This window comes from Symphalangus syndactylus, chromosome 2 (assembly GCF_028878055.3).
Source record: "Symphalangus syndactylus isolate Jambi chromosome 2, NHGRI_mSymSyn1-v2.1_pri, whole genome shotgun sequence".
Classification (NCBI taxonomy): domain Eukaryota; kingdom Metazoa; phylum Chordata; class Mammalia; order Primates; family Hylobatidae; genus Symphalangus; species Symphalangus syndactylus.
This window is the reverse complement of record NC_072424.2, coordinates 22,378,885-22,389,843: the sequence shown is the minus strand read 5'-3', so window position 1 is coordinate 22,389,843 and position 10,959 is coordinate 22,378,885. Positions and strand designations below refer to the sequence as shown.

The window sequence follows — 10,959 nt, the reverse complement described above, 5'->3', positions numbered from 1 at the left end:
AAAAGAAACATACTTACATTGGAAATACAGAGGTGTGTATTGCCCGACACATTGGATTTCAGCTTCTGTGCCTGGACAGAGACAAGAAAAAAAAAAAAGGCTCAAACATAATACAGAAGAGTAATTACTGATGATCCATTAATCAGCTGTCTAGGGCAAGGCTCTCTGATAAATATGTGAGACACAGCTGCGAGCTCCATATATAATTGAACATTTTCTAGTAGCCATGGAATAAAGAGGTATCAGGTGAAGTTAATTTTAATAATATATTTTATTTAACCCAATATATTACCATTTCAAAACGTACTCAATATTAATAAGATACCTTACATTCTTTTTGTCCATACTAAGTGTTCAAAATCTGGTGTGTTTGGCATGGCACATCTCAATTCAGACTTAAACCATTTCAAAGCTGAGTGGCTCCTGAAGGAGCAGCCCAGGACTAGGTTACTAAATAAAACATTTTGAAGTAATCCCTCAGTTCTTAAAGTTAATTTTTTGGGAAGTACCTCCTTCTAGGTAAAAATATTGCCATAAACATCTGCATTTATTAGTAATATAGACAGAGACCTTCCTGGGCTTGTTTGTCCATTTGTTGCTCCAGTCAACAAACCCTTACTGAGCACCTACTGTTTACCAATGCTGGGTATATGGTGATGAACAAAAAAAGGACCTGGTCCCTGGGTTCTTGGGGCTCCTCTCTAGTGAGGACACCACTCACTAGTCACTGTTTAGGATCACATAGAATCTGGGGCTAAGGCACAGGGCAGGGACCCTTTCAGATGGGCATCCTCAAAGTATCACACAGAGCAGTACAGATCCTCAATCTAGTCATTTGAAATGGCTTCCCGAGCAGTTGCAAGGGGACTGGGCTGTGAAGGCACTGAGCTCCCTGTTTCTCCTCAACTGGAACAACCCCCCACTGGGCTTCTACCTGATAATTTCATTATAGGAAAGGCCCCATTGCTCAAATAATTACAGTGAAAATGTGTGTGAAAACTACTGACCCTGGTACAACCCTCTCATTTTACAAAGGAAAACAGAGGCCAGAGAAGTTAAGTGACTAATTCAAGGTCACACAACAATTTACTTACAGAGTCAGGATGCAGACCCAGTCTCTTCAATTCCTAAATGAAAATGTGCTACCTCCTGCATCACAGTGGTTCTCCCCAAAATCCACACAAAGAACTCCCACAATGCTCCTTCCTCATCCTCAGCAACTGGAACCACTTGGCACTGACAGACAGAGAGCTTATTTGTCAACGGGCTGAGCCCTGGTTAAGCGTTACACTTGAATCAAGGAGGACCTGGGCAACGAGCTCTGTGTGGATGGCACTGGCAGGCTGCCTGTTGTGACTTTTGCAACTACTGGAAGACATGCTAAGCTAAAATGATAGTATGTTCACCCAAGGAGTAATTTATTGACCATAATGCTACTTGGGAGGCATCATAATCTTTACCTATATTTGCATATGCCAACTGTGAATATGAAATAGAAACCTTTAAACAAGCATCAAGAATAAGACACTGTGAAGCATCCCTGGGCTGTTCAAAGGTCACTAAATGTTATGTATAAGAAGATCAGAGGGGAAATTGGAAGAGGAATTGAACCTGATTCAAAAGCCTACTTTTAATCTATATTAATAGCAAATCTGGTCCACTGCATTGTCACCTACAGAGAGTAATGTGTAGTGCTTTACATGTTTTATTTCTGTTCAAGTTTGGAATTGTGCCCAGACACCAAAATGGCCTTAAAACATCACATTCTGCCTTTTCTAGGCCATAATCTACAAAAGACATAAGCCCTTGCTAAGGGCCTTTGCATAACTAACAAATTTACTGAATTGCACAGGGAAGGCAGCGTGACTTCTAGACTGGGATGCATTATGTCCTCAAGTTCTTTCTATGCTTGTGGTCACAGCTAAGTTGCACCTCAGTGTCCTAGACCACCTAGTAGCTTCTAAGAGTTCCAAGGGCTGGGAAGGCATCCTTCCTGCTTTGTTCAGTATGATTAGCACTAGCAGACAGTGTTTTATTCATTGTATACTCAATCTGTGACACTCATTAGCTATACTGCAGGAGTATAATCCTACCATCATTAAATGATTAGAAAGGGGCTTTCATCAATGGACTAGAAGAGGCCTCTATCTTAACAGGTTTTCTTAAGTGGACTCTGCCTGCATAGGTAGATTTCTGACCCTCGTTAGTCACGGAGGGTTTCACACTACATTCAGAATTTGTAAGCTTTCAACCAGGGAGACGCGCACAGGTGTAAACTCCAAGGATCTTGTCTTCTATCTAGAAATGGAAGGCGTAACTTCAATTACACAGGAAAATGCATTTACATCAGCTCCACGTCTGTGCAGTCGGTAAGTTCTTGTTCCCCCAAAGCGGGTATCTCATTGGCCTCTGTATAAAGGAAAAGGTCAGTTTCTGGCCTTGTCTCCGTGTAGTCCATTGGCTAAAGCTGGAAGCAGCACCTCTCAAACTCATCTTGCCTGGAGGACCATTCCGATTGGCATAACTGGAAGAACTGCTGAGTCCAAGTAAGAAAGTGCAGCCAGATCCCTACAGGGGATGCTCTGAGAAAACGCCTTCTCTCCCGTTAAACATCTTCCCAACCCGCAGAGGCACTCAGCACTCCAGAGGCTTAGCAATCCACACACAGGACTCTAAAGACTCTGCTTACATTGTGTGTTAACAAGCTTCCTACAGAGCGATCTGGGTGCTCGGGAAAGCCCTACAGCAGCACAGGCAGAGAAGAGAGGTTCTGGATTTCCACCTAAACATGACATGGGCCACTGTCAGCTCTGTGAGTCTGATTAGCAGAATCAAAGGATTGCATATAGGTTTGAGATCTCTTTAAATCTCACACCAAATGAGATGAGGGCCAGAGTGTGTCAGCTGTCTAGACCATGGGGTCAACAACAGACATCATCAGGCTGGGAGTCCAGGACCTCTCACAACGGGCGTGCTGCTGAGACAGGGTCAGAGCCTGGGATGTAGACCTGTGAACTTCTGGCTAGGTGCATGCTTATGAGTCCTGTATGCAGTGTGAACTTCCTGTGACCACTGAGGGTCAGAAATCTACCTCTGCAGATCCAGAGTCTACTTAAGAAAATCTGCATCTTAAAACCCACTTTGGAAGCCTGAGAAACCTGTTATTTCCACATTTTAAAGGCTTTTATCCCCAGCATTTCTGAAAACATCATCAAGTTATCACTGTCTTGCTAGTCAGGTACGATAAATGCAAACAGATAAAATTGCAGGGCGTCTCCCGCTTTCAGCTATCACAAAAAAGTACTTACACACTTTAAATGCTGTCTCAGTTGCTGCAAATTGGGACGTCCCAGGAAAATTAGAAGGAAAAAATAAACCCCAAACTCCTGAGACTTTGTAAGGTATAAGGTAAATTAGAAACTGGAAGAGCACCTTTTATCCCTGAGTTACAAACTGGTGAAACCAAGGGTGCAATAATAGAAGGGCTGGCACAGTGTTCAGGGGCCCTTCAGTGAGCCTCGCAGCCCTGATGATTATGAGAAACGCAGAGAGCCGACAAAGAGCTCAGCCAGCTGGTACCTATGCAGACACCATGCCTTACAGTTTGTGGTTTTAACACGATATGTCTTTTAACAAGAATTGAAGAAGATGCACTTCATTTTTCAAAAAGTCAATTCGAACTATTCTTACAGTATGTTGAAAAATGAATTATTTAATCCTTTTTAAGAAAGGGTGTCTCTTAACTCTAACTTATAGCTATAAGGTTTAGGGGAAGCTGCCTGACTCTGAGTTGGGGGAAACACCACCACCGAAATATAGTACCTCGAGGTTTTCATCTTGAGAACGGGAACATGAAAATCTTACTAGAGAAGCCTGTCCCCAAACCAAACACCTTCCCTACATTCTGGAAAACCAGGGAAACCTGTTCTTTAGGCAAGTGAAGCCTTGTCTCTCCAGCAGCTGTTGCTCTCATATAAAAGTGTCACTGGTGGTAATCCCCATGTCCAGGAATGTCACGTAAATGAATTTCCAGGGCACTGTAATTGTGGGGGGGCCAGACCTCGCCAGTCCCTGGCACCAGAGGGTTAATAAATGCATTAGAGGCTGTTAACCTCTGTTACCTGGAGTCAGAGCAGTGCCTCTCCTGCTTTTTACCCCAGTGATCAGCATTTGGAAAGCCTGCCGTGGTGCCAGCATCTTTCCTGTGCAGAACGCGGAGATGCACACATCATTTATACTCTCAGCCCAGTCCCTACACGGGTTCTGCCCACAGCAGGCTCTCCCCAAGCTCTGGGGACAGGTCAGGCTTATGAGCAGCATGCTCACTCCGATTATGGAATTGGAGACTTAAAAGTGCACTCGCCCGGAGCCTGGCCTTTGCTGCCCCAGGACTCCATTTCTGTAGAGAAGCCAGTATTCAAGCTCCAGATTTTAGGCAGCTGTCAGCCAGCAGGGCATGGAACATTTCTCTGTTCTCCTCCACGCATAAGAAAAGCCAGTTTCTGCTCTACCTCCAGAAAATAAAACCAGGGGAAGTTGCCCAATCCAATAGCAACAGACTGTCCAGTCTGCAGCCAAATAGTTATAATTAATGATGCTCTGGTTCTTTTCTTCCTTGCTTTACTGATGAGAGAGATTTGCTATATTAGGAACCTGTTTGCTTAATGACAGAATACAAGCAATAAACAGAGAAATACACAGACTGTAAAATGCAATCAACTTTGCTCTCCAGCACTCACTAAGTACCTAGCTGCATCTATCACACTTGTCAATACCCATTTATTAGCAAATGAGTCTCTTCTGCAGCACAAACTGGACCTTTGCTAGGGAAAACCGCCGTATGAGTTCGTCCCAAAACAGTCCAGAAGCAGAAGTCCAGAACTCAAAGGCATTCCTCAGTTTAAATCTACATATTTTATGTTCCCTTGTAAGACAAGCCATGGGAAGAAGAGTATGTACCTAACTGAGGTGAACTGAGCCGAGGAACCTGCTTCCAAGTAAGCATCATTCACACTGTATTTTAATAGACTCACCTGCTTATAGATTTCAATCGGTAATACTTACTATGTAACAATTCTATTGTGTACGTGATACCAATTTGCCCAAATCAATTTCTGTATATAAAAAGAAGACAGAAGAAAGAAGCTCCTTGTTAGTGAATCCAAGCTAAGTAATGGTGGCCCACCTAGAAGTCTGAAGCCATTTTTTTTTTTTTTTTTTTTGGCTTTGGATTTTGCCTATTGACATCTGGGATTGCTGGGAGAAGTTTTATTGCTGGTCTGGTCCCAAGCAGTTGGCCAGCCTTTCGGAAACGTCTGCCACTCTCTATTTTGAAACTCACCTTCCTGGAGGTTTGCTTTTCCTACAAACTTGGTAACAATCACTTGCAACCACTGGTCTGAATAATGTCCAGTAAAGTCAGCTGCATAAAACAAGTGGACACGTAAATAAAGCCTGCTGTGAGCCCGTGGGCTTGGGTGTTTTTCTTTCGGAGCCTGAGCTCAGCAACGAAGGGATCCATTTCCTCCAAGCTTGATTCTGCCAAGCCCCACGGACCCTGGCCCAGGCCAGGAAGAAAACCAGGGGCTGTGAGGGCAGCCAGGGTGAGGCTGGGCAAGCGTGCTTCTGAGAAGGCTGGAGCAGCCCCACGTGGTTCTTCTACCACCGAGCCTGGGACTGTCTGGTCTCCTCTACCTGCTCCCCCTGAAGATGCTTTGTCTCTGTGTTGCCTGAACCTCAGCCAGAGGCCTTCATTACATTAAGCTCTTAGAAGGCCTTGTGAAGGTATTTCACTCAGCACAAGTTTCAGGAAGGCCCAGGGGTGCCAAGTTTCATTAGTCTGGGCAGGTCGTCACAGGATGAGGGACCTGCAGTCACACTTTCTTACTCAGGGGAGGCATAGCTCAGACAGGTTGGGCTACATTTAGGTGAAGCCTCCAATAATGGGTGCATAGTGAGTTGAAATGAAGCCAGATTCCAGATGCGTGTGTTTGGGTGTGGGGATCCTAGCCTTGAAGCTGATAGACAGGCTCCAGCAGCGAAGGTCTTAGATTCCTGGCACCAATGGGACAGTCAGAATTGAACTGTGCAATTTAGTTTGAGCTTAGTGCCAAGCCTAGATCAGAAACCCTCTTCTCTGACCTGACTGGGGACTGGGCCCATAGGTGGTCAATTGGGAAATTAAATGACAGAGTAAAATCACTTAAAAATGGTATGTCTATATGAAACTTTAATGTCTAAATATCATCCCTTTACTGATTTTTGGATTATGTGACCAGGACCACCTTTATTCTATTTCTTTTTTTAAAGAGTCTATTGATTGGAATTCCCTGGCTTATGTTTTGCATAAGCCACGTCTATAATTCCTGGTCTACACTTCCTGGTTTCAGTTTCTTTAAAACAGGAGTGACGTTTGACACATGCAGAAGAATCTCAGTACACAATATTCCTGTGTTTTTATAATTGCACTCGGTCCTTTATAGTCATCTCACCCACATCTAATCCAAAGGCTTTTTTTTTTTTTTTTTTTTTTTAAGGAATTTGCCTTTTCGGATATATTCAACTTAGTTTGCATTGAAGCAATTGTCCTTTTTTTGTGCTCCTATTTCAGTGATTTATGTAATATTTAGCAAATGATGTAAGCAAAAATACCAACTACAACCAGCACAAAATATATTTGATGCTTGTTAAGCCTGCATCCCAACTGGAGAGAGTGATGGGCACTTGTGGGTAGAAGAAGCGAAGCCCACTAGTGTGGCCCGTGCAGTGGGTCTTGTGCAGTAGCCAGTATGTTTGCAGGGGAAGGGAGAGGTTGGCTTCTATGGTGAGCTGGCTAAATGAGTGTCAGTTAAGAGAACTTCTGCTACAATTTAGAACTTGCTCCTGGTACTGGCTTTACTGATATGGTATGGTAAAAAGAGCACAGGTTGGCCAGGCGCAGTGGCTCACTACTGTAATCCCAGCACTTTGGAAGGCCGAGGCAGGTGGATCATGAGGTCAGTAGTTCGAGACCAGCCTGGCCAGCATGATGAAAACCCATCTCTCCTAAAAATACAAAAAATTAGCCGGGCATGTTGGCGTGCACCTGTAATCCCAGCTACTCAGGAGGCTGAGGCAGGAGAATTGCTTGAACCCGGAAGGTGGAGGTTGCAGTGAGTTGAGATCACACCACTGCGCTCCAGCCTGGGTGACAGAGACAGACTCCATCTCAAAACAATAAAAAAAAGAGCACAGGTTACAAGGTTCCTAGTCCTAGCTTTCCAACCATCATCCATGATTCCAGTCATTCCTGCCCTACTGTCTAAATCACAGGGTTGTGAAAATCTAATGTGATACTCTAGATGGAAGTCCTTTCAAAATTCAAATTACTGTGGACAATCTCTTAGCCTCTCTGTGGTTGATGGTCATTCTTTGATCGAGGCAAAAGTGGGAAATGCAAAACCTCACGCTAATTGGTCTTGCGAACATTGTATTGAAGAGAACCGGCTTGTGATCATCTGTGATTCCTCAGATTTAAAAATGAATGCAATGAAAGAGACACAGTCCAGTAAGATATATCAACAGTCCTCCATTAGCTAAGCATTCCCTCGGGCTTCCCTGTCAGTCTCCAGCGCACCATAAAAGGATGCCTGCAGCTTTGCACTTGTAATTTAACACTAATGGCAAGATGGCAAGGAGTGCTGCGTGCAGACTCTGTCTACAGCATGGAGCTTCACAGGGCACCCTGGCTGGGCTTACTTCTTCTTTTCATACCTTCACAGGATCACCTTACATCTTTTTTGCTTTTCCCCACGCTGGGGCAGACACAGGTTGCAGAAATACATTGGAGAACTGTTTGTTTTCATTCATGGTTAACTTGCTTGATTAGTAAAATATTCAGACAAGAAGCAATTATGAGCTGTATTTTAGAAAATTATGCGCAATTAACAATAAAATAATGACAAAAATGTGCGAAAGACATTTTGAAGACGTTTTGGTTTGGGGTGAGGGCGGCTGTTTTGTATAGCGAACATTCAGCGTTAATAGTATAAAGGCAGCTAGGAGGGACAGTCCTAAAATGAAACATTTGTTTTCTCAGAATGTGCAGTTGGGAATGCAAATGTGCAAGAGCAACAGAAAAGATTCATTGTTGTCCCTGATGAGAAGTGCATGAAGCCTATCTCATCAGACACGCATCCTCATCACCATCAGATAATATTTATTAAGCCTCTCATTCTCCTGTGCATTTATGTGCAGCTGAGTGCGGCCCCATAATGGCTCTGTGACTTATGGCGGTAACTAAGGTTTGATATAAAACACCACAGTTTGGAGACATAACGGACCAGGGGCTTTTGTTCATCGTCTGGTTCAGAAGATGGAACGTGGTTGGTGTTGCAAAAAACAAGGTAAAAGCAAAAACCTTTAACATTTTTTTAGAATATGTGCTTTTAGAGAAAAATATTCTAGAAAGTATAGGAAAACCAAGTAGATGAATAGCGATGATGACTGTGATCAGAAATAGCCTTCACCGATGATGATCCCATCTGCCATTTACCAAATACACCCATCGCTGAAACAACTTTCTTTCTGAGGGGCGCGCTCCCCTTTCGTATGGGTCAGGAACAGGGGTTCCGAGAGGTGATGACTTGCTCAGGTTTCCACAGCTTGAAGAGGCTGCGCTGAGATTTGAACCTAGTCACTCTGACTCTAAAAGTCAATGCATATTGACTCCATGCTAGACAGGCTGTCCACTATCTCCCATATCTTACATCAACCCTCAGAAGCAGCTCATTATCCTGGTGACAGCTAAGGAAGATTCTGAGAGGGGCAGTCCTAAGCCCAGGCTCACACAGCCAGCATGGACAGAGACAGCTCAGGCAGCACAGAATCAACAGAGTCTGAAAAGGAATACAGAGCCCAAGGGTGTCCTCCCAAGCTTCACCCCAGAAACCAGGAGCAACTTCTGCAAATGCAGCTTCTGTAGGAAATCAGAGGTCAAGCCAGGCCAGGAGGTTTCTGCTCCTCCAAGATGCCAGTGGTGAGTGCCTCTCTGAGGTCCCTGCAGCAGAGGGGCAGGCAGGGGACAGCCACCCTGGGGAAAACTCCCAAAATGTTGACTCAATGCCCACTGTCTTGAGTTTCCTCTCTAGATAGTCACATTTTCTTGGGTTTGAAATATAAGGGGCAGAGAGGAGGGATGCTCTTGGTTGAATTTTACCCAATAAGAAAACCAGGGCTGTTAGCTGCCACATAAGGGAGTTCCATGGTTCAAGAACATGCAGAACCTATTATTCAGGGGAGCACGGTTGGCTAGAAGTCCTAAGGATAAAAGGTCAGTAGGGGATATAAGAAATTGGATTTATTTATAGTATGTGATCTAAGTGTGCTTAGAGGTATTCTCACAGGTTACCCAGAACAAGAGAGCATATTTATAGCCAAGGTGGTGCAGACGTCCTATTCCTTTTTATTAAGCATGTTTATTACCCAGCAATTGGGTTAAGCAATTGTCCAAGGGCTGAATTACTGTCCTTCTGATGGGCTGGCCTCGCTGCCCTCTGGACCACAGGTGCAGGTGGCCTAATGGCTTTTCCCATAACGCACTGAGGAGGACCTTGTCTTCTCATCCCCTCTCTAAGTCTTTCTCATTTTTTGAGAATAGTGGTTTAAAAAAAAGTGCTTAGGAGAAGACATCATAAATGAGTGATCAAACAATTGGTCTATTTTTGCAAGTTAGCACACCTATATGATGCTCAAGTTCATTTCTCAGATGAATTTTGGGGTAAAGGTCATCGGATGCCGCCTCAGCACAGGCTCCTCCTATGTCATCATCAGCAAAGACCACCCAGGAGGGTAAAATAATGGTGTAAATGTTACTGTCCTGGAGGCTGAGTTACTGTGATGAAGGATTTTAATTTGTTTAATAATTATAACACTCCTAGGCAGTAGCATTTATCATTCTCATATTTTAGATGATAAATCCAAGGACCAAAGAGATTAAGCTACTCTCCATCTTAGCCTGCAGAGGGTTTGGATTTTATTGTAGCAAGAGGCCTGGCCCTTCAGCATCTTCTCCTAAGTACGACAGCCTCCTTTACTTAAAAAAATCAACACTGGAAACTAACCACTCTGCACTTGTTTGCATGATCACTTGTCAGGCATCAGTACAATTGATGCTGTATTTTGCTTGAGCTCTATTATCTTAAAGTGAGCGTCGGACTGCAGCAAACAAAGGATGGTATTGCCTCCATTCTCCATGGGACCACAGAATCACTAAATGCTGTCCACTACATAGTACTAACATAGTACTACTGGGGTACTATAACATAGTACTGGGGTGTTCTGGGGTGAGGAATAAGAGGAGGCAACAGCTGAAGCCCAGAGCTAAATGCCTGTCCGAAGGCAGCAAGAATGTCTTCCAGCTGTGGCATCTTTGCTGAAATGACTGAGACCTGCCAAAAGATATCCAAATGGCAGGCACAGACAGCCTTACGTTGTTCCCAAGGAACACCAAATTTCCGCAGAAACACCGTGGAACCAAGCTGACAAAGATGGGTCAGACGACTAGAGAACTGAATGAGAAACAAAAAAAAAGGAAGCCTGTGTCATTTCAGGGTGATAGAAGAAAGGGGTTCTAGGTGCTGCAGGTGACCTCTTCCCAAAGTATTTACCAGGTGGAGTTCAAAACCAGCCTGCCCTTTGTTCACATAAAGGTACCACTGCTTATAGCACAGAGTGGTAATGGGCTGTGAACCCCAGGTCACCAGACCGCACTTCAGAGAGGAAACAGCCCAGCCACGTGGGACCTCCTTTGACCTTTTCCATTTCTGTGTAGCAGAAACAGGCTCTGAGCCAGAGCTGGTTCGCTCAATCATCACACTGTATTCAAGGGTCCTGGGACCTAATTCCCCATGGTGTGCTCCCTAAGCTATGTGATAACTGCATTTGTCTCCCTGGGCCACCTCTTTTACTGGCTTTCATTGC

The 10,959-nt window shown here is 44.2% G+C and overlaps 1 protein-coding gene and 1 long non-coding RNA gene across 7 annotated transcripts in view; one reads left to right on the top strand and one right to left on the bottom strand.

The window, feature by feature from the left end:
- The window catches only part of GFRA1 (GDNF family receptor alpha 1), a 216,669-nt gene that overhangs the window by 4,682 nt on the left and 201,028 nt on the right, over positions 1 to 10,959 (bottom strand). For all 6 annotated transcript variants that reach the window (XM_063617393.1, XM_055248192.2, XM_063617391.1 and 3 more), the window contains one exon: positions 18 to 71. In XM_063617393.1, coding sequence (XP_063473463.1) covers positions 18 to 71 — 54 coding nt within the window. The remainder of the gene's footprint in view (positions 1 to 17; positions 72 to 10,959) is intronic.
- Positions 1 to 10,959, top strand: part of LOC134732422 (uncharacterized) — a 164,516-nt gene that overhangs the window by 116,406 nt on the left and 37,151 nt on the right. The gene's annotated exons all lie outside the window — the stretch shown is intronic.